The sequence below is a fragment of the Rhinolophus hipposideros genome (assembly GCF_964194185.1).
Source record: "Rhinolophus hipposideros genome assembly, chromosome: 5".
In the NCBI taxonomy this organism is placed as follows: Eukaryota; Metazoa; Chordata; class Mammalia; order Chiroptera; family Rhinolophidae; genus Rhinolophus; species Rhinolophus hipposideros.
This window is the reverse complement of record NC_138051.1, coordinates 50,738,435-50,765,606: the sequence shown is the minus strand read 5'-3', so window position 1 is coordinate 50,765,606 and position 27,172 is coordinate 50,738,435. Positions and strand designations below refer to the sequence as shown.

At 40.8% G+C, this 27,172-nt stretch overlaps 1 protein-coding gene across 1 annotated transcript; it reads right to left on the bottom strand.

Annotated features, from left to right (window-relative positions):
- Nucleotides 1–5,636: 5,636 nt before the first annotated feature.
- Nucleotides 5,637–16,345, bottom strand: POLR2M (RNA polymerase II subunit M). Its single transcript, XM_081049408.1, has 4 exons — nucleotides 16,088–16,345; nucleotides 13,690–14,334; nucleotides 11,042–11,246; nucleotides 5,637–9,231 (listed from the first exon to the last, which is right to left on the bottom strand). Exons 1-4 carry the CDS (start codon nucleotides 16,198–16,200, stop codon nucleotides 9,085–9,087), a joined length of 1,110 nt encoding a protein of 369 aa, XP_080905534.1. The 5' UTR covers nucleotides 16,201–16,345; the 3' UTR covers nucleotides 5,637–9,084.
- Between the last annotated feature and the right edge of the window lie 10,827 nt (nucleotides 16,346–27,172).

Here is a 27,172-nt window from a genome sequence, read left to right as displayed (position 1 = left end):
ATACATTAGATAAGGGGTCTCTGACCTCATCCTACAGACTTAACAGTCATGAGAGTGCATAACTTCCCACTGGATTCAAAGGAAATAGTGGCATTTAAATCCTAAATCTAATAATCTAATGCTATTCCAGTGGCTTACCCTCTTTTTTGCCTTTTTTTTTATTCCAAGTTTTCTAAAGTCATCTGGGAAGTAATAGATCATATTTAATTGTTCTGGCTTTTATGCTGTGCTTTCTGAATCACTTCTGATTTGTGGTCTGGCTCTAGTTCAGTATTATCCAACACTAGGTTTATTTCATCGGCCCAGTATCAAAGCTTCCTCACTTTAGCCAGAAATTAAAATAATAGCTTTAAGTTTCTCCTCCCTGTCAAGGAGCTAGTCAACAACGCAATTTGCCATACTTTTTAGATGATTCTGTATGCTCCCCATAAAAGCTGGATATGTAATCCTTGTATTTATTTAAGCACAGGCACTCTCAACTTTTCGTGTACAGAGAGAGAATCTTTTTTTCCATAACTTTACTTTCTCTTGGTGTCCCAAACTGTCATGAAACCTGCAAAGGATAAACTGCCAGATTATACCTGGGTATCTGAATAAAGCCTGTGATACCTGATGTCACTTTTCCTTGCATCTCTTCTCCAAAAAGTTTTATGCAGCCAATTACCAAGTGAGGAGGGAAGAGTAAAGATACCAGCAGTGACCAAAATGGTCAGATAGTTTTAAGATGATTAAAAACAAAACCTTGCAAATACAAAAGTTATCAGAAAAAAAAAAGCTCTGTGTAGTATAAGTCATAGAGACATAACAAATACCTTCAGAGTAATCTGAACTCTTGCCTATCATTAGCACTTTTTAAAGCCCAAATGCAACCTTGATTCGAGGTATTCAGGTGCAAGGCCAAGCAATCACAGTGCCCAGAAATCTTGAGTGTTGGGTTTGCTTCTTGGCTGCCCCGAGTGACCTTCAGCAAATCACCTCAACATCCCAGTTGTAGGAAATGGAGATAATTCCACAAACTATTTACTCTCTGCCATGACTCACAGCTCCTGCCATCACCAGAGAGTGTGATATGGATTAGAGACAGGTCCTATGAAAATGAAAAATTATTATCCTATAGATGACTATTATGTAATGAGACTAATCCTCATAACATATTCCATAGTTCAGGTTAAGCCCCAAACGTTAGCACTTAACTTCCTTTCCTTAACATACTCACTTGAAAATTGAAGGTTAAGAGTTCATGACTGCAGATTCACTCCATTCTCCTGTTTACACCTAAATTTGATTTTTTAAAAATTCTTCCTTACTCGCTAACTCTTCTCAATCAAAACTACACAATACTTCAGGCATTTATACTAAAACAGTGTTCTAAATTTTCTATTTAACTTATATAGACTAAAAATAGTCATCCTAGTTAAAAGAGTAGGTGTACTTAACTTATAAATGGCAAGGTTTCAAATCTCCTCTGTTTCAAAACATAGAATGTTAGGAATAAAAAGTTAATTGATTGATGACCGAATAGCAAACAGTTTTTTGAAAACCAATGGAGATTTGCACTACCAAGGGTTTTGCTGTTCTTTGTTGTTGTTTTTGGTGGAACATGGCAAGCTGATTCAAAAATTTGTCTGAGTGCAAAGGGCCAAAGATAGCCAAGCCACTCCTGAAAAATATGATGGCAATCTTTACTCCAGCCTTATCATTAAGCTGCCATAAATAATGTGATGTAATATTAACACAAATAGATTAATGGAATGAAAAAAGACAACCCAGAAAGTAACATAGACATGTACAAATGCTGGCTATGTGGCTGAAAAGCAATGCATAGTACCATGACAAGCAGCTACACAAAAGGATCCTTCCTCACACAGTCACAAATAATTTCCAGGTGGAATCAAAGATGTAATGGGAAAGGCAAAATTATAAAGCATTTTTTAACTAAAAAGATTTTAAAAGCTAAGAGAATATTTTCATGACTTCAGGATAGGGGAAGATTCCTTAAGTGTCCAAAAGACACTAAACATAAAAGATTGATAGATTTGTCATTAAAATTAACAATTTCTGTTTATCAAAAACACCATAAAGAGAATGAAAATGCAGAGAGTAAGGATATTTAAAACAAATATAACCAAATAATAATTAGTATCAAGTATGTCCTACAAATCAGTGAGAAAAGACAGCTAACACACAACAAAAAGATGGACAAAAGACTTGAATGGGCCCTTTTCAAGAGAAGAAATACAGTGACCTATAAACATGAAGATGTTCAATGCCATTCCGAATTAGGGAAATACAAAATAAAACCACAATTATCATCTATTATAAAAAGATCATATTGGCTAAAATTAAAATTTGACTCTATCAACAGGTAATGAACTAGACGGGGGTGGTGGCAATGTTAAATGTTGTTAAAGATGTGCATATCTTATATTCCAACAGTTAAAACTCCTAGGAAAAATACCCTACAGAAATTTATGTGCACTTCACAGTAGAATAAAGTGGCATTAATGAAATGGCACATTACACAACAATGAAAATGAATAAACCACACCTGCACATGACATGAATTTTATAAGCAATCTTGAGTGAAAGACACCAGACACAACATACACTATGACTGCATTTTTATGTCAAAAGTGAGCAAAACAAATTAATCATATTGTTGCATATATAACTGGTAAAACCATTTTTTAAAGAGGAAGGAAGGATTTTCCAGTCAAGATGGAAGAGTAGGTAAACACTGTGCTCACCTCCTCTCAGGACCACATCAATTACAACTAAACCACAGAACAACCATTACTGAGAATCGCCTGAAGTCTAACTGAACCAAAGCACTAGAACTGCAGACATACAGAAGCGACCACGAGACTGGTAGGAGGGGCAGACATGCTAAACGTGCTGGACTCACAGCCATGTGTGACCATTAAAAATAGGGAGGGATAGCTTGGCCGCTGAGGTCCCCCCGGCCCCCAGGAGCAAGGGGTCCCAGCCCCTCCCCAACCCCTCTCCAGTCCAGTGCCAAGGAGAGAAGTCCCCATAAATTCTGGCTGTGAAAACTAGCACAGATTGTGGCTGAGTGAGACAGAGGGCAGCTTCATTCCCAGGCACTACTCTTAAAGGACTGCGCATGGACTTACTCATTGACGGAATCACTCACTCTGAGCTCCAGCGTTGGGGCAGCAGCTTGAAAGGTGCCAGGGACATATGGGGAGGAATGGACTTACCTAATTTCAGGGCGAGGGCCAGAGGAGCAGCTTTCTCCCAGATGGAGAGGCTGGCGGAAGCCATTGTTTCTTTGTTGAGCCCTTTCCCTCCCTTCGTGCAGACACAGGCAGACGTCATCACTCAGTCTCCATCAAACTGGCTACCACTTTTCATCAGCCCTGCCCTAGTGATTCCCTGAGACCATGCCCCACCCGACTTTCAGGCCCACCCAAGCTGCTTCCAGTGGCATTCCATACAAACGGCCTGCCTTGGCTCACGCTGAGGACTTTCCTCAAATCTCTCAATGGTTCACAAAACCCAAACAAGCAGCAACTGCCTTCAGCATGTCCCATACCTCTGGCTGAGCAGCCCTAAAACTAGCAACAGCTGCCTTGGTTTTCAGCTTGGCCTCTCAAGTCACCTCTAAGCACAGTGCAGGAGGCAGCTATCTCTGGATTGCTTTGTGGCTCATGCCAGGCAGCCCTAGGTAGGAACTTGGCCTGTAGCAGGTCCCCTCACAGGAGGCCCCAGGGCTGGTAGCCCAGTGGCCAGCGTTGGACCAGACTGGAACATCACCCAGCCATCTCCAAGGATGGCACACCCACAGAGCAAACTGGGCAGGCACCAGAGCCCCACTAAAGCAAACCCTGCTCTGTAGGGTCAGCCCCTTCACAACAGTGCCTCCACTGTAGTCACAGCCAGTCCTCACAACCAATCAACCTGAGGGTCAATCCCTCCCACTGACATGGAAACAGCAATCAAGTCTCACCTACAACAGGAGGGCACACACAACCCACACATGGGACACACATGGAGCACCGTGCTCAGGTGACAAGGGAGATTGTACCACTGGGTCTCACAGGACACCTACTACATTAGGCCACTCTACTAAGACCAGGAAGCATAGCAGCCCTACATAGAAACAAACACAGGGAGGCAACCAAAATGGGGACAAAGAAACATTTCCCAAATAACAGAACAAAGCTCCAGAAAAAGAACTAAACAAAATGGAGACAACCAATCTACCAGACACTGGTTATAAGGATGTTCAATGATCTCAGAGAGAACTTCAACAAAGAGATAGAAAACAAAAAAAAATGGAGGTAGAAAACATCAAAAAGAACCAGTCAGAAATAAAGTCTATAATAAATAGTATGAAGAATGCATTAGAATCAACAGTAGATTAGATGAAGCAGATGATTGAATCAGCGACTTAGAAGATAAAGTAGCAGACAATACCCAATCAGAATAGGCAAAAAGAAAACAGAGGAAAGTTTAAGAGGCCTATGGGACAACATCAAGTATATCAACAGTCATAGTGGTATCGGAAGAAGAGGGAGAGCAAGGAATTGAAAACCTAGTTGAGGAAATGACTGAAAACTTCCCTAACCTGGCAAAGAAAAAAGATATACAAGCCCAGGAAGTGCAGTCTCAAACAAGATGAACCTAAAGAGGCCCTTTCCAAGACACATCATAATTAAAACGCCAAAGGTTAAAGAGAAAGAATCTTAAAAGCAGCAAGAGGAAAGCAGTTAGTTACCTACAAGGGGGCTTCCATAAGACTTATCAGATAACTTCTCAACAGAAACTTTGCAGGGGATTGGCACAAAATATTCGAAGTGATGAAAAGCAAGGACCTACAACCAAGATTACTATACCCAGCAAAGCTATCATTTATAATCAAAGGACAGATAAAGAGCTTCCCAGACAAGGAAAAACTAAAGCAATTCATCACCGTCAAACCAGTATTATGAGGAATCTTAGAGGTACTTCATTAAGACAATAAATAAATTAATTAAATGGCAATAACTACATATCTATCAACAATTACTTTAAATGTAAATGGATTAAATGCTCCAATCAAATGACAGGGTTGCTAAACGTGTAAGAAAATAAGACCCTTACATATGCTACCTGCAAGAGCCTCACTTCAGATCAAAAGACACACACACAGACTGAAAGTAAAGGAATAGGAAAAAGATATTTCATGAAAATGGAATCAAAGAACAAAAAATCTGTGGTAGCAATACTTATAGCAGACAAAATAGACATTAAAACAAAGGCTATAACAAGTAACAAAAAAGGACCCAGTAATCCCACTTCTGGGTAATTATCTGAAGAAATCCAAAACACTACTTCGATCAGACGTGTACATCCATATATTCATTGCAGCATTATTTACAATGGCCAAGATGTGGAGAAAGCCTGGGTGTCTTTTGATGGAAGAATGGGTAAAGAGGAGGCGGTACATACATACAATGGAATATTGCTCAGCCATGAAAGGGAATGGGTTCTTGCTACCTGTGGCAGCATGGTTGGACCTGAAGTGTATTGCGCTAAATGCAGTATGTCAGACAGTGAAAGACAGATGCAATGTGATTTCGCTTATATGTGGAATCTAAAGAACAAAATAAACAAACAAAACAGAAACAAACTCATATAGAGAACATTTTAATGGTTGCCAGAAAGAGTGGGGGTGGGAATGGGTGAAAAATGGAAGGGATTAAGAAATACAAATTGGTTGTTACAAAGTAGTCATGGGGATGTAGGGTAAAGCATAAGGAATAAAGTCAATAATATTGCATTAACTATGTATGGTGTTAGATGGGTACTAGATTTATTGGGGCAATAGATGGGAGGAGAGTTGGGGGACAGGGTGAAGAAAGTGAAGGCATTAAGAAGTACAAATTGGTAGTTACAAAATAGTCACAGGGATTAAAGCATAGGGAACATAGTAAATAATATGGCAATAGCTATATACAGAGCCAGGTGGATACTAGTCAGGAGGATCACTTCTTAAATTATATAAATGTCTAACCACTGTGCTGCACACCTGAAATATTGAAGGTCAACTGTAATTGAAAAATTTTAAAGGTGGGGGAGGTGAAGGGGAATAAGAGGTTTAAATTTCCAGGTATAAAAGAAATCAGTCTTGGGGATGTAACATACAGCATAGGAAACATAGTCAACATTATGATAGAATAGTACAGTAGATAGAATAGTACAATAGAATAGTACAGATGGTTCTTGGATCTATAGTGATCACTTCTTTAGGTATATAAGTGTTAACTATTGTGTGCATCTGAAATATAATATAGTATGTTAGCTATATTTAAAAAAAAAAAAGAAGAGGGTAGTACCATAAAGTCAGGAGAGTAGTTATCTTTGAGGGACAAAGGATGAGCACAAGGGGACACACGGGGAGATTATGGAGTTCTGGCAGTAGCTTTTCTGCATGATTTGTGATTACATAGCTCTTTACGTTATCCATTAAAATACACGTTTTATGTACTTTTCAGTAGGTTATATTTCACAAAGTTTAAAAGAATGAAGTACTTGTACTACCAAATACTAATGCTGATTAAAGCTATAATTATCAAAGTGTGGAGAAAACTAGAAGGCCCAAGAAATTGGTCCAAGACCCAAAAGACACATGGAAATATTCTATTACAGCGTTACAAATCAATGGGGAAATGGTGGTTTGTCATACCCATCCAATTGGTCAACTATCTGCAAAAATTAAAATTAAATCTCATTTCGTACAATATCCCCAAATAAACTTGAGATGGATTAAAAATTACCTTTTTAACTAAAGGTAAGTATAAAAGTAAACAAAACTTTAAATTACTGTAAGAAAATAAGGATAAATACGTACCCATCCTCGGGGTGGAGAAAGCATGCCCAAGCACAACTGCATGGGCAGACCCCTAAAGAAAACTTCCACACCCTAGAACCATGGACTGTATCAAAAGGCAAATAACACACTAAAACAGTAAGAATACATGATCAAAGATGGGCACCTTAATTGATAAAGAACTTAAAAACCAATACAATGGCAAACTCCCCAAGAGAGTATCGTAAAGATTATGAATAAGCAATGCTCAAAAGAATGTATATAAATGGTCAATAAAGATGAAATACCACTCAACCTTCATTAAGTGATCAAACACATTTTGAAGGTAATCTTTTTGATAACTATTCAATTTACAAAGATTTGAAACAGCAATTTTCAATTCTGGGACTTGATATACTGCTATTGAGAACGTAAAGGGACACAGTCTTTGTGATGAGTGATACATCCTCAATAACTTAAAACTTTCACGGACCAATTTCATTTCTGGAAAGGGATCTTCTGAAAATGTCCTTTTCGTGCAGATGTTCTCATCTTTTAAGATGTTGATCACATCGTTATTTAGTTGCATTATATTTAACAAATTGTTAAACAATAAGTTAATTTTAAAAGTTATGGCACATCCATAAAACGGAATATTCTGCAGCTACCTAAAATGCAAAATATTTAATATGGGAAAATGTTTAGAATATATAGAACAGACTATGAGTTAATGTATAGTATGATCAGACTATTGAAAATATAAATGTATAGGTATGCATAAAAATGTAAAAGTACATATACCCAGATGTTCAGAGGCTGTCTCTGGAATTACAAGAGACTGCATGGGCATGTGAGCCCTTTCGTATTATCCGGCTTTTCAGATATAAGATGTATTGTTTTATTCTATAATGAAAGAACATCAAATAATTGTTGTGAAATAATTTACTATTAGCTTTAAAAACTAAAAATAACGAAATTGTTAGCTCAGTATAATTTTACATTTGCTTTCTGGGGGACGATGCGGGGATGGAAAGCAGTAGCTGCACCTGGAAGTGTGTGACACAGAGCTGAGCCTTTCCTACCACCTGTGCATCTTACCTAAATGTATTTTCAGTCAAATTACATATATGAGAAGTCTCTTTTACAGCAAGTTATATTTAATTAAGCACCAGTAAAACATCACCATTAACATTTTGAAGTTCTAATTTTTTATTCTTCCTTTCAAAACTGTTTAAAAGGCTCCAACAGATTCGACAAAATCTTTGATAACGTGTTAACTTCTCTGAAGACAACCATGTAATCCTTTAAAGTTACATAAACGTGTATACATGAGATTGAAGTTTCTGCAGCCTACATATGCCTCTTTGGGGGGAAAAAAGCGATGTACTAAAAATAATTCAATTGTAGCTAAAAAAACAAATTGGTTTTCTTACCAAACTGAACCTATCATTTGCTAGAGCCATGAACTCAAGTCAGGTCAAGTGTAAGAACAGCTACTCCTTTCACCTGCTACATCAGTCATCTTAGACTTCACTTCATGTTACTCTGGGCAAATATAGTCATTGCGAAAGACTATCCACCCTCCAGCATCAACTAAGTATGTAGTTATACATGATTTTTGATTGGGCAGGTCAGCACCCCTAACTTCTGTATTGTTCAAGGGTCAACTGTACTCGTTATTCATAATCAGAAAAAAGATAACATTCTTCCAAGGAAAGACAGAAGAAGGAAATAAACATTTAAGCATTTTCTATGAGTGTCCTCCTAAGTATTTCACATCCAATAACACCATGCAAACGTGCATAAAATTCTTTAGACCGCTCCCTTCATTACTCAAAGAAAGAGGGAAGTGTATCCTCCTATTTCATTTTAGGTGATACAAGGGACAACTAAATATTTCACTGAAAGGCATGTAATAAATGCTATTTGATAGAGGCAAGAATACGGAAAAAAGCAGTCACCTGCTTTCATTTGGCTTAGAGAAAAAAAATGTGCTCTACTATGTACTAAAATATCAGACAACACACAACATACTGCAAAACTTTAATACACTGTGGTTAAACACAATATTCAAACATTAAACTTTTTCAAACATGTGAAAGTTATCTTCTGAAATACATACTGAGCTATTTTTAGTTACCTTTGTGTAACTTTATAAAATTCTTTCCCTCAACACTGCCTGATACTGATCTCGATACTTGTTAGAAAGACTGATTTAAGACAATGACATGTGAACAGGCAGACTTAGGAGATCACCCCAATGCTCATCTTCAGAACTCATCGTCAGAGGCCTTCTCGTCATCTTCATCCCTTACTTCTCGGTATTTTCTCGAAGCCTCCCCTTCTGGATTATAGCTCTGCATTTTAATATTCAGTCTTTCAGCTAATTTTTGTGCTGCGAGCTTGGCTTGCATCTCCTTGAAAACAAAATGTAAAGCAAAAAGTTACACATTCACACCGTTTGTCTACCATTTTTTGCTGGGAAGTCATTTAAACAGAAACAGAAATAAAGGGGCAAACCACTGCTCTCAGTGCTCGCTACAGCAGTGTGACGAGCCTGACCGTTGCGCCTACCAGGTACCACGGCTCATCATACTGGGGAGAGCTACCAGCCTGCTCGTTGTAGTTACAGACGTGCCTTAATAAACAGCACATGGCAATGTCCCTCCTCTACATGAGAAACAGTAATCAGCTTAGCACTACAATACTTAGAAACATGGATAGACTTTTAAATATGTGGGCACACGCATGTGTATGTACAAACTCACAGAACAATCTGAGCTACCAAATGTCAAACACCACGAATGCTGTGTTGATTCTCCAACTGCCAGAATCATCTTTCCTAGATTAAACCATGGCTTCTAGGCTTAAGAGTAACATTTCTGTGCTACAATGAAAATCAAAAAATTAATACTAAAAAGCTGACTACCCTTCTCCAAATAAAGTTCCATGGAAATTACTATGCAACAAAAAGTCCAAGCAAATTTCAGACGCTGACAATGTGCTTATATACACGCAAGGACATCACCACCGACTGATGGCAGTGGCAATGCTCATCCTAATTTGGCTCTTCACTTTTGTCATGCTTCCTCCCATACCATTTGAACTTCTTTATGTCCTTTCCCTCAGGCGGTGAATATTATGGAATGGCAAGACTGAAGCAGGAGACTGAAGTGGGAGCTACTATTACTGCACTGCCATGGAAGCCAACTTCAATCTGAGAGTATAATTCAACCTAAAAATGTCTCAGGGCAGGTATTTAAGACAATTTGAACAATTCCTCAATGTTGTAGCTGAAAGTAGGCAATAATTTTAATGCACTGAAAGGAAGAAAAATGGCTTTAAAAAAGAGTGCCTTGAAAATTCCAATCCATGCCAACTGAGCTTTTATAAAAAGCTACAGCAGCATAACAGCCTGGTTTTGTATTAACTGTATTAATCAATACTTGATTTTTTAAATCAGTATCTGATTAAAATCCAGCTAAGCATATCAGGAAGTCAGGTTGCTGTTTTCCTGGAGGCTCAAATTATTGCTATCTGAGTATATTGGGCCCTTATTTTTCCTTGCTGTGGTTCTCACTCTTATTTCCTCCCATCTGGTTATTCTGTATACAAATTGTCAATATACATGTTTAAAGTTCTATGCAGAACACACAGATCTATGAAGAAAAAGTGCTACATAAACTTAAGTAGGAGATTCTTCTATCTTCACAAGGACTGGCAGATTAGGCTTTTAAGCTTAGTGTCCAAATGTCTGTTGGCAACACAACATTGCTCGCTCACCACTTTCATGTTCTCACGTACTGCAGGAGATGGAAGCTGGAAACCACATTTCCTTGATTCTCTTTGCAGGGTTCTCAGTTAGATTCCACCACTGAGAAGTTCTCTTATGAGTTTTACAAGGTGGAAGACAGGAAGCAACACTACTATTATATTAAAAGCAGGGGCTGTAACGATGTGAAATTTTGCAGTAGTCTCCTCCCACTTCCTGGTAAATACCAGAGTGACGATGCAGGTAGCTATGATCATCTCCAGCTGTTTCCTGCAAGTCTAGCAGGAAAGACCGAAAACTAGAGGTCCAAGCCTGAGCTAATGGCATCAAATGACCATTTTTCTAACACCTCATCCCTTTTGTTTTCCATCCTCCTTCAACTACCTGGAGTAAACTCTGACTTATGCAAGCAGCATCCAACATACAGACAAGAAACAATTCATACTCTTAAATACCTCATAACTCTGTTTTTGCTGTTTCTGTAGTGCCAAAGATTCTTCTATGGAGAGCAGCTGTGCAGGCATGTGGTGAAGGGGCAGAAGCCGAGCTGCTGTGATGTCATCAAGATGCTGCTTATCCCTGCGCCGCCTTTCCTCTGAGGAAACAGGAGATGCTCTTCTTTCCTGATGACCAGATGGATCATTTTGTCGTGAAGGTAACCTGAAGGAAAAACTTACGTTATACCATCAGACTACTTTCTTTTTATAGATACACATTTACAACATTCACAAACACGACAGCGGCCTTTAATTTTAGCAACTGTTTTACAAAAGTCATAGTAAGCCACTTACTGATATTGACATTGGTAGTAAGTATCTACCTTTTGAAAATATTTACTTCAAATAAACAGGAGTATTTAAATTAGCACCTCTGTTAATAGAGTATAGAGAGATAGGCTCTTGACATTTTCCTTCTCTCTTCAAACCTCATAGTTGAACTGAAGCTATCTTTTCATTTAAAAAAAAGAAATTGTATAGGGGCTTTCTGTCCAGTAGAGGGAAATAAACTTGTCAAGTTTCAGTGCAATTTACCACAGGTACCACAGGTACTGTGATACACATCTATACATAGTACACAGGAACTTACAGAAGGAAATGGTCAGTTCTAACAGGACGCAGGGAGGTTGTCAGAAACGCTTCAAAAGAGAGAAGTCTGAGGAGTCTTGGAGTAAGTGCTCACCATGTAAAGGAGGGGAGAAGGGCACCCCAGCAGGGAGTGAGGGGCACTTGGCTGCAGCACACAGGAAGTGCAAGAGGTGGAGAGCACAGAAAAGGCAGCAAGATAAGCCTGGGAAGCAGGCGGGTCCAGACAGTGGCGAGTTCTATTCTACGTAACAGGTTCAGATTTGCATTTTATAAATTTCACTCTGGCAGCAGTGGAGAAGATGGACTGGTAAAGCCTAGAGGCCGGAACAGACCAGTTACAGCCCAAGAGAGGGATGACAGTCTTTCCTTAGGAGAGAGGATGAAGATAAAAATGATTAGAGACGAAGGTCAAGGAATATATTATTTAGGTCTTCATGGCTAACAGATACGGAGATGAGGACAACGGAAGACACCTTGGGGGAAAAAACTAGGAGGGGGCACTATTAACTTAAGGAATATGGGAAAAAGTTGTGTGGGAAGAAATGAGTTCTCCTTCATACATGATAAACCCAAGGTGCCACAGACACCCACATGGTCGTGTTACATAGGTAACTGGCCGTGCAAGTCTGAAGTTCTAGAAAGACCCGAGCTAAAGGCAGGTGAGGGGCAGCTTCTAGCAGCCAAGTGTTAATGGAGCCAGAAGAGCATGTAGGAGGTCAAAGGAAGAGCAGAAAAGGAGCCAAAGGACACTACCTTACCCCACTCTCCAATCTCCAAGGGGCTCATGCCTGGGGCCCTTCAATCCCCACTGGCCTATGGCCTACTGACTGTCAAGGCCCAGGATTCCCTGAGCCCTTTCTCTTCAACTTCCTTAACCCTTGGTAGCCCTCACTGCCATTCCCTTACACCTCTCCCTCTTCCAGCTAAATAACTACAATACAAAACTGGGATCAGGGTATTTACTGACTAAGACAATGCTTCTGGTCTTCTGTCTTTCCAGTAGTGAGGAAACATATCTCATTGCACACAATGAGGTTATGTAATCAAAGATTAGTTTTTATTCCTAACTAAAAATTAATGTAATATAATCCTGATTTTCTAGATAGAAAAATAAAATGTTTTGAGGTTAAAAATAAGGAATGGTGGGGTAGGATTCAACTTTAAAGTCTCTTTATAATAATTTTAAAAAATGGTTTTAGGTATTTTTAATGAGATTTTCAGTTTTTCAAAGGCAGCAGTGCTTCAACTTTGTATGTGATGTTACATCCTCCTAAATCTATTTACATCCTAGTAAGTCTGGGCAGGTACCTGATTTGAATGTTACATTTGCAAATAATAACATCCTTTTCTCTTTAAAGAGCTTATCTTTTACAGGAGATAACAGAAACAAACTGTGAAAAGGAATTTAGAAGCAGGGTTAGTTTACCTGCAATCTGTTTTCAGTTCTTTTAACCCTTCTCAGCTCCCTTACCCCAAAGTTGTTACTATGGAGTTTAATGTTCTTCTAAGTGTGTATGTAAACCTTACCTTGAGCAGGCTTACAGAACCTAAACTCATTGAGCAGACTCTTTACTTCTGTGTCACCGTAGCACCTGCTGCTTACACAAAAAGTGAGCACACAAATATTTTTTGCTGCAGAAGTCTACCAGTTCCTACAATTCCTTTTTCCTTAGCTGACAGTCTAATCAAAGGGGGAACTGCATACCTGAAAATGGTTCTGGAAAAAAGGAGTCACAGTAAATTCGCTGTGTTTATTATGAAATACTGAGTAAGTGTCCTGAAATTTAATACTCCACCTGCTATTTAAAACCTTTTCAATTATTTGGCTAAATAGTAAAGTATTTTTCAACATGAAGCCTCCACTCCAGTCAGGCTGGTCTCACTGTTTCCACAATATGCTCATTCCTCACTACAAGTAGTTCTCACACAAAGTCCACTGAACTTAAAGCATTCTCCCAATTCTTTGAGTTTTACAAATAGTATGTTCCCGTGACTGGCCTGTTTTTGATGGTACTTACACATTGGTTTTAAATTTATGTGGCGAGGGCACTGGGTATTTGGCGCGCATATCTAGCACTTCCATGTAATGAGGCTTCTTCTGCGTCTCACTACAAAGGCCTGTCAAGTTCTCAGTACTCCGGTTTTCTTCTGAGCGGTGTTCACCTGGGTCTGTAATTGTGATCCTTTGTAACCTATCGATAAACAAGCTGTCAGAGCCGCTAGAATTATCTTCTGCTCGACTTGACACTCGATGCTGAGGGAGATGCCCACTAGCTTCGGATAAGGAAGGTGCACTGGCTCTGTCGTTGGAGGCTGGGCACTTGTTCACTGCGTACCCCGACTCTGGGGCCTCTTCATCGCCTTTCTGGGTAGAAGATACAAGTCCTTGTTGTGAGGTTGTTTCAGATGATGTGATGTTATCTACAGAGGAACAGCCAGGAACTGGTGATAAAGTATCAAGTATCTGGTCAGAATTCTGGAATTTATCCGTGTCCATCTCAACAATGGCAATTGCTTTTTGCCTTAGTTTACAGTCTAAACTAACAGGATGAAACAGTTCACTTTTTCCCATAACTTCTTCACGTTCTGCAATGGCAGCTTTCAGTTTGGCAACAGAGTCTAAGATCTTTTTACCTTTGTCGGGCAATTTGCAAATGAATTTTCTGTCAAATGGAAAAAAAAAACACACGTATACATTAGAGCCATGTTTTTAAACTTGAGATATAATGACAAAGCACTATCTTCAAAGGGAGAAAAATCAATCTGTAAGTCAAAAATCTGATTTCCAACTGCCCCGAAACATGAATGAAATAAGACAGTCATTATCCAAATACCCCCCAAAAAAACAAGGGGATCAAGGAAGAATAGGGAATATGCCTCATTTTGTCTCATCTAATTAGAATTTCAGCAAAAGTATTTTAAGCATGTAATACTCATGTGAGACATCCCAAAAGTCACCAGTTTTTAACGTATGATCTCTAAGGCCTTCCTGGGGAGAGGAGGTGAATAGATCTGTAAGGTCAAAAGTATTTTCATAGTACTACTAAGACACTGTTTACCATTTTCACTCTCCTTGTCTCACATGGGTACAGTGGAGTTTTCCTGAGGCCACAGGACATGTGATTACCATTGCTCTGCTGGCTAACAGAATGTATGAACTTGTGTTTACTTGTGCTTATGATTTCTCACTTGTAATTCCCAATACACTGACAAATGTCCACAGATACAACACACATAAAACAAGAATTCTTTAGAATACTCAATAAAACTTATGCATAGAAAGGAGTCCTGACACCACAAGTTAATTCGCTGCTACAAATTAAAAATCCACTCTCACAAAGTCAAAATATTTGCTTCTACTAGGAAGCCCCCACGTGATCATTTGTCCTTTCTGCTGAGTGACAGAGTTCCTTTTCTGATCCCCCTGTCTTTAGCCATACAATGGGGAGGGAAGGTTACCTGTCAGGCCCTCTATTCTTCCTCCCACACTACTTTCATGCCCACAATTTCAACTATTAACCTCCCTCCCGTTGAGATTCCTCTATTTTCCCAGCTTTCTCCTCTCTCGAGCCTCATGACCACTTCTCCAGCTTTTAACTAGATACAATTAACTCTCCCTTCAACTCAGCACGCCCTACGTGAAGTCAGCCTGGAATCTATTCCCCTCCCCCAGTTTCCCTGTGATTAATAGTTCTCCATACAGGCGGCAATACTCAGCCACCTGTCAACAACCTATCCAAATTATTCCAAGTCTGATGAAGTTCCCCCAACTCCTCAACTACTTTTATAGCTCACTTTCTTACAAACTCCTTGTTGGCAAAGTCTTTGAAAATATCCTCCTCCTGTCTTCTGCCTCTTATTCCTTCAAAGCACCTTGCACCAACCTGCTACATTAGGCTTCCTAAAAAAAAAAAAAAATCACTTTCACTATATCGTTTCCCTGCTAAAACGCACTGTCTGCCAACTGAATGAAAGTTCAACTCTCTCTGCCTAATAAACCACTGCTCAATGCCCCTCTTTCCATTTCCAACGGTTCCTATAAAAATAGCACCTCGGGATGAAACTGGCCGATGTTTGGGGCACGATACGGGGGCGGGGGTGGGGAACAAAGGCTCTCGGTACAGAGCCTCCTTCGGGGCACCGACACGGAGGCTGAGCCGACACACCACCGAGGAGCTAGAGGAGCTGGTGCCGACACGCCGCTCCGCAGCGAGCCCCCGCACAGGCGGTGCGCGCCGGGCCGGGACGCGCGCGGCGCTGCGGCTGGAGGCCGTCCGCCCGCGCGGGGACTGGGACGGGGCTTTCGGAGACAAGGTCACCTTCCAGGGACGGGACGGGGTGGGGGAAGGGAGAGGCGCGTCCCTGGGAACCTGAACCGGAGGAGCCTGGCGGTGACTCGGCGGAACCCAAGCTTACTCGTTGCGCAAAAGTCTCTCCTGGCGCTTCAACATCTCCCGCAGCTCCGCCAAACTCCGCTGCCCCAAGCCCTCGGGAGCTTGGGGCTCGAAGCCGCGGGGCTGCGAGGACATTCTGCGGGGGCTGCGGCTGGCGAGGCGGCGGGCACTCGGCTTCCGCGGCAGCGCCCGCTGCCAGCACCGGATCTGCGGCCGGCGGGGACTGCGGAGCACGAGCGGGAGCCGCCATTTTCCCGGAAGGACAGGTCTTCTTCGAGCCGAATCGAGCTTTATTGAAACGCCGGAAATAAACACGGACAAGGAGAAGGGGGCGCCCGGAGGAGCGGAAGTGACGGGCGATGACGTCACGCCCCGGGGGGGGGGGCGTGCGTTCGCGCCGGCTGTCGTTTCTCTGTCCATCCCGTCCTGTGTTGAATGTAAAAAGTATTTACTGAGGGCCCCCGTGACCTCGGCAAATAGCCACAGCCCCTGCTATTGTGGAGTTTACCGGTGGGTGGAGGGGGGCAGACATGAATCAAGTAGTAATAAAACCATAGTAATAGTAAGATTGGTGTGAGGACCAAGGAAGGTGTTTCTAAGATGGGAAATTAAGTCGAAACCTGCGTGACGGGTTAGCCTTCGGTGAGAGGCTGGGGTAACGTGCAGGACGGGGCCTGGGAGGCCCGGTCTATGGCGTGGCGCCCCCTCACCCAAGGCGGAGACGTCCTCCAAAGTTCCAGCTGCAAGGCCCCTGAGGGACCATCAGCGTCCCTCAGTGGGGCTCTGGCCTTGGGAGCTGGACTTTCCTCAGGGGCAGCAGGCATTGCAAGATAGTTGATGTCTGGCTTGAGAACCCCTCTTGCACAATTGCAGATTTCGCCTGTAGGAAAACAAAGGCACAGACCCGGAAGTAAATATTCCCGGCGCACAACACTAGTTAAGCGAAAACACTAGAGTGCAAATTCAAAGGCCCAGCTGCTCTGTTTAGGACACCAATTTGTAAGTCTCCGTTTTCACGTTAGGCCGATTTCCAAGTGTTTAAAATTGTTGAAAAGTGTTTTTTTTAAGGCTGTTGAGGAAGGCAGCGCAATACGCATCACCCCCAGCTCTAATCTATTCTTTATGGTTCAGCTACCAGAGCTGGGTCCCAAAGGAGGAAGGAAGAAGCATGAAACAGACACAGTAGATAGGAATTGGGAGGTTTGAATGCCCCCAGAACTTCCAACACTGCCTCCCCATTCTTTGATATGGAAATTTTAATTTTCTCAATTCTATGTAAGGTGCTATAATAGACAAAAGCAATCCCTCCTAATTAGACAAGCTCTAGAAAAAAATCTGAAGCTACTTCAGGGAGCATGGCTGAAGCCATTTCTGTGTCCTCCCCATCTAGTCCATTCTGGTGAGATTAATGTATAAACATTCTCAACTTAAACCCTGCTTTCAAGGACTTCAATAACCTGCTCCAGCCCTAGCTAAATAAATACTTGAGTAAGGCCTTTGACTTAGCTAGTCACAACTTATTGCATTGTGTATTTAAAATATGTCCAATGTCTATACCATGTCAGTTATACCCCCCAATAAAGCTGTAAAAAGTGCCCCTCTCTTCAGAGATTAGCTTCCTGAAAGACTTACTCTCCGACATATCTTCACTCTCACCAGTGCCATGAATCCTCTCCTGGTTGCCAGACCCAAGGAGCAGATTTTAGTCTTTCTCCTTGCTGCATCTGACCCTGTTGACCATTTTCTCAAAACTCATACCATGAATTCCATGTTACCAATCTCTCCAGGAGTTTCAAATCTGGAGTATTTGTTCTGGGGCTAGAATTAGAGTCAGGGTAAGGACCTTACCACCTGGATATCCCAAAGATTTCTCAGTTTCAACTTGTTCAAAACCAAAAATTTCTTCCCCTGACCCACTCTTTCTTTTTAAAATTCTCACTGTTTAATGGCAAGACCATCCACATAGTTCTCCAAACAAGAAACTAGGTATTCATACCTGACTATTCTTTTTCCCTCAATCTAACTGATTACGAAATCCTACAGCTCAAGAACCTTCTTTTCTGTACGCTCTCCCTCTTGCCACCCTTTCAGCACTTCCCCATACACCCATTGTTGCCTCCGTTGTCTTTGTCCAAGCCCTTGAGTGAACTACTATAATAGCTCCTAAAAGATCTTCCTGCCTGTAGCCTAAGCTGCCCTTAAAAATATCTAATTTTGCTTTCCTCACTTGGAATACTGATGTGGGAAACACTAATATCAATGTAGTAAAGACTGGAAGTGTTCGATTCCACACTTGTTGGGCCTCTCAGTATTCAGACACCTCTGAAGTCTTGCCACCATGTTGGGATCTTTGGAGGGTAGGAAGGGAGTACCACAGGGGGCCAGGCAGAAGCACGCCCGGGCTCTGATTAGAAATGACCAGAGTGGCAGTGGTGTGTGGTCATGGTAGCTGTGACATGTGAGGCAAGTAAATGAAAAATTTAGCCTGATCCCTGCCAAGTAGCCGGAACTTGGACAGCAGAATAATGGTTAGTGGGAGGTTCATCCCAAAAGAGAATTTAAAGGAGAGGATAGGCAGATATCAGAAACAGACAGGTTCATTAGGAACAATGATTATCAGCAAAGGAGTCTGCGATGGTTAATCTTACATATCAATTTGCCTAGGTCACAGTGCCCAGATATTTGGCCAAACATTCTAGGTGTTTCTGTAAAGATATTTTTTGGATGAGATTTACATTCAAATCAGTGGACTTTCAGTAAAGTAGATTACCCTCCATAATGTAGGTGGACCTCTTCCAATCAGTTAAGACTTTACTATAACAAAGACTGACCTCCCACGAACAGAAGGAATTCTGCCAGCAGACAGCCTTCATACTTGCACTGCAAGAGTGGTTCTCCCCTGGATCTCCAGCCTGCTAGTCTATCCTGCAGTAATAATCACATGAACCAAGTCCTTAAAATGAAAGAGGTATTTTAAGAAATTGGCTCATATGATTATATACACACACACGTAGACACATCCTGTTGGATCCTTTTCTTTGAAGAACCCTGACTAAGAGAGTCCAATAGCACTAATGTGTTAGGAAAATCAAGGCTTGATTGATGTCTGGACTTCAAGGTGATAGAGCTGACTGAGGAAAGGGAAGGCTACCTTCTGGTCTGCGCGTGCTACGTGCTGGCCACATGGAGAAGAGATGGGAACCAAGGGTCATGAACAAATTCAAAGATAATTCTATTTTCTTTTGTGTGTTTTTAAAACATCCATTTGGGAATGGAACATGCTGAACTTTCAAACAAACCATAGCAGCCATAGCTACTGGAAATTTAATAAAGAATGATAGCCTAAGATTTTATTAAACAATAATGGCTGACCTCTGTGTACCATTTACCAAACCTCCTCTTCCAGTCACTCCTTTCACGCACTGCTTTCTCAGATGAACAGAGCACTGGGGACTATCCCTATTTCACAGATGGGACTATCCCTACTTCACCCTGCGGCCTTTTCTATCTGTCCGTCAGTGCAGAACTTCACAAATAACTGACAGGAGCCCAGCAAGTTAGGGAAGAGAAAGCAAGGAAGGTAACAGGGAGTTGGAACTGGATATGAAATAAACAAAGTGAAAAAAAAAAAAGGAGAGAGAAAGGAACTGGTAAAGAAGAAGACAAAAAAAAAATGGAAGGGATAGTAAGAGGGATAACATTTCTCTACACAGAAATCAGAAACAGAAAGCTTTGGAGGAAGCTTTGTGCTGAGGAATTCACAAATTCTTCATTTCCCTCCCAGCTCTAAAATTCTATACTTCTACAAAATGTCACATTTCCCCTCTTTGTATTTCACTGTGACCCCACTGCAACAAAAGGTTTTCCTCAGCTACTCAAGGATTCAGGCTGTAAAGAACATGTACTCCACATTAAAAGTAAATTCTTGCATTAGTTATCCAAACTGTTTAAAATGAGGGACCAAATTTTCAGCTCATATCTCACTCTTTATCAGCAAATAGTAATTTAAAGCCATTTACCGGAGCTATGGCTCCCAGGTGACAGACTGTGGCCTATAAAAATTAATCCTGACAGAAGATCCTTGCTGCTTTCTCCAAGCACATTCAGGCTGTTGGTTTATGAACAGGATGAACAGCCGGCCCATCCCAGAGGGCTGGAGAGAGGAAGCACGTTAAAATGGCCGCCTGCATCTTTGTTTGCTCAGCTGCTTGGAAAAACTAAGACTGAGGGAAATGGGATTAATCAAGAGGGCAGTTGCCCATGGAAAAAAAATAGGAAGACTGGTGAGAAAATCCCAGCCAAATAAGGTTCAAATTGAAATAATTTTTTTCTTTTCAGTCTTTCACATGGTTGAATGTTGTTTGGTGACAAATCTCTTTTATCAAGCCACCACAGTGTTTTATGATCTTTTTGATAGTGTGGGAGATCATTTAGAAAAAAACATTATTGAATGTTTGATATTTTTTTATTTCGTTTAATTTTACTTTTTAATTAGCAAATTTAATGAATATTATTGTGATTGAATAACATCTTTCTATGATTTTTCATATGAATAAACTTACAAACCAGAACAAAAAAGTCCTCGAAAGATCACATGTACTGATCTTTGGTAGAGACTACATAGACATTGTAGCTGAGGCTCCCTCCTCTCAGTTTAGAAGACAGAATCTTAAACAAGATTTAAAACATCTTCCCCTCTCCACTTGACTCATTTCACTTCCCTTTGACATATTGGCTGAAATTCCACCAATAAAATTATTTGGTTAACAAGGATCTTCCTTTGAGACCATAGGTCCTTCTAGAAGGCTTGTGGCCTATCAGTCATTTACACATGAGTGTGAATTTGTTCCAAATAACTTTCTTACAAAAGCCTAGCTGAGGTGATGACTTACACTGAAAGAATGGAATTTGATAGGAGGGAAAGGGAAAAAAGTGGGAAGAATTTTGAGCAATCAGAGAGAAAGAGTAGATCAGAGAGAGTATCACAGCAGTGAGTTTAGGGTAGTAGGAAGACCCCAGAGGACCTGCTCTCCAGGACTTGGAGAATACGTAGGGCAGGCCAAAAGGGACAATGTCAAAACCAAACTTTACTTAGAATTGGTTCAAATCCCATACTAGAAAGCAAAGCCTCCTATACGTAAATGGCACGCATCTAACATTTTTCATAAGACATCCAGTACATTGTGTATCATACGTCTGGTTTATTTCATTAATAAAATATGCTCAGATAAATATGTTTGCAATTCTTTTGTGCTTAAGTAAAGATAGTTTACACACATATTTATCAGAAAACAAAAGGAGAGTAAGGGAGGTAATTTGCAAAGTCACTAAAGGGTGAGATTTTATAAATTTCCTTTCAAGGTGGGAGTTGTGGCTTTCATAGAGGGAAAGAAGACCTGGTCTCTACTACAATGTCAGCACACCATATGTCTCACTTTTTGGAGTATAATGTACCTTAGAGACCACGAAATAAAGAAATTGGTGATTGGCAGCAGGAAAGAGAAAAGTGACTACCGCTCTCCTCTCACAAGACCTGGCCAGAATCAAATGTCTGGTCACCTTTAATTTTCTGTCTGGCATGAAAAAGAACACAGCTCTGAAAAGCTTTAACTAAGGAGAGTAGAAAGGAAAGAACAAGCGATCCCCATGTAACATATAGTCAGGGGAATTATTGAGAAAAAAAATGTCCTCCTTGATATTTTTTTCCAAAAATTTGGAGGAGAGAAAAGTCAACCATAGTGTAAAGGACCATAAAAGTGATCCAGATCAGAGACTAAAAGGGTGGTGATGAAATTTATCAATCCCCAACTATGTTTTTTGGGGGGAGAGGGTTTGCACACCACTAACTTTGTGGCCAATTAACTTTTCTGAGCCTCAGTTTCCTCCTGTTTAAAAGGCGGGTATTGAACCAGACAGACTCCAAGATGCCTTTCAACACTTAAATTATATGATTCTAGGATGATTAATGTTATAATACATTCTTTGGCAACATCTGCATCTATTTAAGCTCATAAATGTTGAGAAGAAATATTTGGTATGCAGTAAACCAGGAAGCAGGTAGCTCCCTTTAAATAAATACTCATCCAACATTGATGAAGTTTCAGGTTTTATCAACCTTTGCTGGACTCCCACAGTTGCTCATATCTTATGAGACTGGATAATGTTTTCAATCACCTAGAAGTCTTGGGCTTAATTTAATTTTTATATCTAATGGATGACAGGTCTGAGTAATTTAAGATTGTTTATAAGGTTGAAAAATCTGAAGTTGTCAAAATAGCAGAAGACAAGCAAACTGTAATGAATGATGTGAGAGAAACGTCATTTCAAGCAGACTGGGGGAAAAGGAATAAGTTTTTTCTTTATAATGCACAGAAAGAAAACATTTGACAATGTAAATAAAGTCTTACAAACTGTGGGTCTTTGGCCACCTCCAATCTACAGATAGATTTGTTTGGCCACTCAGAGTTTTTCAAAATTATGAATTTAAGTGACTTTAAGATGGGCATGTACTTAAATGTGGGTGAGCATTCTCCCCGCCCCCCTCGCACCAGCCACTCACCCCCATTATCTACTCCAGACCCTTCCCACCTTTAGCAAACTTCCAGGCCACCAGGGCATTTGAGTTTGGGTGTATGATACAAGTACAAATGAAAAATTTTGCCCAACTCTTTCCTTTTCTGAAAGGCTACAATTAATAGCCACAGAAACTTCCTATATCATTAACAGAAGATATATACTTTTTTCAGCAAAGTGTCCTTTACCTCTAAATCTCAAAGTCTTCCTAAGCTTTCTGTGTTCTAAGAATCCCTACAAGTAGTTCTCAGATAATTCATATTTGAGGGGATAATTAGTATCTCCACAGACTATAAACATTATTGAAATTACAGGGTTTTGTTTTTGTTTTTGTTTCCCTAGAACCAAGTGTAAAACATGAATTTTAATTCAAAAGGATTCAGCCTTGCCTGGCAGAGGGGTAGGGGAACCAGTTTCCTTGTTTTACAGTCAGACTAATAAGTGCTCTTGTCAAAGCATATAATCCTGTTATTTTGGACAATTCCTGAAGAATTGTTTGCAAACATCTCAAACAACACATAGGCATTGTTTACTAGCCTTGATAAGGCATTTTTTTTTATCTCTACATAAAACAAAAGTCATTTTACAAGGTCAAAGAAAATAATGAATCTTTATGATCTCTGTGGACATATTAACAACTTTACAACCGCCTTTTCTACTTTAAATTCATATTGAGAATTTTGTAAGGAAAAAAAGTTTAACTTGAGACAGCCCTAATTTCCTTCCCCTCAGCACCTGCCCCCCAAAAAATGCTTAAATAAATTTGTGGATACCATAAAGACATTTTATTTTAGCGTTGGGCCACAAAGTGACCAGTTAAGTTTTTTCAGGCAGAATGTGTTTTGTTTAGGAGGTGGCAAGTTAAGAGGAAAGGGGAGAATTAAAATATTTGCAAGATGTCATTAATCTCCAGCAAGAGCCTATAGTTGTTGTTTTTTTTCCCCCCCTTCATTTCAGAACTAATCCAGCTTTCTGTTATTTGGCTCAGAAAAGTCTTAAATCTGTAACAAGAGAGTTACTTCCTGTTCTCAAGAGTAAGGCTGCCAAAGAAAACATTTACAAGAAAAGTCCCAGGGCCAAAAAATTGCCTACTAATTATTTCTCAACCCCGCCCCCACCCCTAATTCAGGAAGGTGAATGCTGTAATGCTATATGTTAAAACTCAAAAGTATGTATTGAAAAATTAAGAGAAAACCCCCAAGAACTGTTTGTCATTTATATTTTATTGCATTCAAATTACATCAGTTTTATGACCCTTGGGCACACATTAATGTTTCTTATAATATTTTGTCCGGAATTCCACAAAGATTATACTGTATCTTTATCAAAATACATTATGGAAGGTTTTACCTGGTACCTTCCCAACTGAGAAGGAGAGAAGCAGCCCACGTCATTTCGGAGCGACCTAGTACTGCCAGCTACGCCACGGGGTTGCTATATACTGGCCTGATACTTACAGCAAGGTCTTGGTGTCCTTTTTGGTGATTTATCTATTCAGGGCCATCTCAGCAACCCCTTTGTAGAAACTAACAGACTTTAAAATTCATATGGAAGTGCAAAGTACCTAGAATAGCCAAAACAACTTTGAAAAACAAAGCAAAGTTGAAAACTACCAGCTTCAAGGCCAATGATAAAGTTAATCAAGACAGTGGGTATTGGTGTCGGGAGAGGCAACTGGATCCGTGTAACAAAATAATTATAAACAGAAATAGACAAACAAAAATAGACAAACAAAACAGAAATAGAGCTATGCTTATACGGCCAATTGATTTTCAACAATGGTGCAAGAGCAATTCAGTGGTATGGTAAATGGGTAGACTTTTCAACAAATGGTGTTAAAACAATTGGATATCGATATGCAAAAAAAAACTACTTTGATTTATACTTTTCATCACGTATCAGTAATCTAATTCTGCCTAAAAATTACCTGCAAATTTAGCAGTATCTCCCTCTGGTTTCTTTGCCTCTGGTCTTTCTTTCCAGAAACACATCTCTAATCACATTTTTGGACTGTTCCTTCCCTGACAAAGTCAAATGAGGTAGCCTCAAATTTGCAGATGAGGAAAAGAGACTATAGTTTATTTTTTTCATTATTTTTTTTTAAATAAATACGTCTCTAGTGGGAAGAGTTTATACTTTCTTTTTTCTTTTTTTTCTTCTTTTTTTTCAAGATTTTATCGGGGAAGGAGAACAGGACTTTTATTGGGGAACAGTGTATACTTTCAGGACTTTTTTCCAAGTAAAGTGTTTGTCCTTTCAATCTTAGTTGTGGAGGGTGCAACTCAGCTCCAGGTTGAGTTGCCGTTGCTAGTTGCGTGGTGGGGGGGCAGCCCACCATCCCTTGAGGAGTCGAAACAGCAACCTTTTGGTTGAGAGGACCCGCTCCAACCAACTGAGCCATCTGGAAGCTCAGCGGCAGCTCAGCTCAAGGTGCCATGTTCAATCTTAGTTGCAGGGGGCGCTGCCCATCATCCCTTGCGGGACTCAAGGAATTGAACTGGCAACCTTGTTGTTGAGAGCCCACTGGCCCATGTGGGAATCGAACTGGCAGCCTTCGGAGTTAGGAGCGTGAGCTCCAACCTCCTGAGCCACTGGGCCGGCCCCCAAGACTATAGTTTATTTAATCTCCTGCTTATCTAGCCACAAGCCACATGTTTTTTTTTTTTGCTCTACTTTTCTTCTGCACAGTCCAAGTCTCTAATAGGTATCCAAAAAGAGAAAACCCTTGGGTTTACAAATATGCGTGATGTAACACCTCCTTCCGAGTAATTACTAGTAATAATAGTAGGTATTGATTATTGGCATGTCTCTGGTACAGTTCTAGGACATTTTTCCATGTTATTTTATGTTATCTACACAGCATGCCTATGTGGGGGATGCAATTCCATTTACTTCCTAGGCAAAGCTGCTTACTAAGGCACTGAGCATCAGAGAGCTGAAGTGACAGGACCAAGTGAGTATCACAATTCAGTGGCCAACCTGGGATTGACTTCAGGTTTCCCACCCATGTTGTGGAATCAGACAGGCCTTTGCGTTTGAGTTTCAAATGCCTTATCCACAAAATAGTGGTAGTATGCTGTGCCTACCTCAGTAATCTTGGTCTCCTTTACTTCTCTCAGCCGAGGCTCTTTCTGGATTACTTTTCGTTTGTAGATATCTTCATGCTCACAGAAGTTTGGAAGGGTCCTCTCCAAATTATGGTGTTTTTTATGGGAAACTACCCCCAAGGCACTTACATTACTAAAGAGACAGAAAATGGACGTGACGTCTTCCATTAGATGTTAGAGTAGCAAAGAGGGGGCCAAACATAAGTACTCCTAGGACACAGAGACAGCCAAAGATCAAGAGGGCCTGCATTCACTGGGAAAGGTCCTGGAGAGGAAAAGGATCTGGAGGTGCACTTCTTTGAGTCCCTAGCACTGGCACACAGGACGTGGCATGTGCTGGTTGAACTGACCTGGGCCTCTGAGTCTGGATGCCAAGGAAAGCACTGTGGTCGGATGTAGCCTGAGCCAGGACAGGAAGGAATCTGCCCTTCCTGTCACATCTCCCACCTCACCCCTTGTCCTGGGGACCACCCTGGATTTCCTAGAGCAGGCAGATGGCATTTTATGGGGAGAAAGTGGGTGTCCAGAGTAGACGTACAGACCAGCTCAGGGGTCAGTCTTGGTTAGCGTGCCCTCTAATGGGGTGACCATCTCGTATCACCCAACTCCAAGCACTTCCCCAATGTTGTTCCTCTCTCTCCCTGCCTGGCTCTGAAATCTGCCCTCTGGGGCATGTCCCTCAGATTCAAATCCCATCCTAGGCATGTGACCTGATTTTGTTTTCTCTCCATAGCTGGATCACTAAGCAGCAGGCTCTCTCTGACTCCAGGACCCTGGGGCACACCTGTTCCTTCTAAGCCCATTCCTGTTTCCTGTCGGCTGCCCAGGAACTCTCTGGGCCCTCAGGAAGGATGTAGGCTTACAGCTCACACATGCATTCCCTGAGCTCAGGTATCCAAGGCAATATCCTGAAGGAACTTTTCTCACTGCCTGTTTGTGGGACACGTCTGCCTCAAGCAAACAACTTTAGACCCTCCATTTCTCATCCCCAGTGCTGGCAAAGGGGTCAGCACACCACATTCTCATCCTGTTGGTGAGATTTTCAATGGATTCAAATTTCCACAGACCAAATTGGACCACGTGCACCAAAAGACTTAGACGTGCGTAACTTTTGACCCAGCAATTCCTTTTCTAGGAATTTTCCTGAGAAAATAATTAGGTAAGTGTACAAAGACGTGTAAGATATGGTTCATCAGAGGATTGCTGAAAAAGGAGTAAAGACAACCTCCAAAATTCCAACAATAGGGAGTGGATTGAGTAAATCATAGTACATCAATAAAATGGAATCCGATTAATTGTAAGAAACAACGGTGTAGATAGAGGTAAAGAATTATCATAAGTGAAAAATGGTTACAAAAGTATGTAATAATAGGTAGCATTAAGTACTTATTACACGCCAAGCACTGTTCTAAGAACTTCACGGATAT

Bases quoted from the DNA above. Each gene is read 5' to 3' on its own strand.
- POLR2M (XM_081049408.1), bottom strand. From the start codon at position 16,200: ATGTCCTCGCAGCCCCGCGGCTTCGAGCCCCAAGCTCCCGAGGGCTTG. The intron at 11,247-13,689 runs GTAAGTACCATC...TTTTTCCTTCAG, and splicing joins CATAAATTTAAAACCAATGT to GTTACCTTCACGACAAAATG. The intron at 9,232-11,041 runs GTATTTAAGAGT...TTTGTTTTCAAG, and splicing joins AGCAAAAACAGAGTTATGAG to GAGATGCAAGCCAAGCTCGC.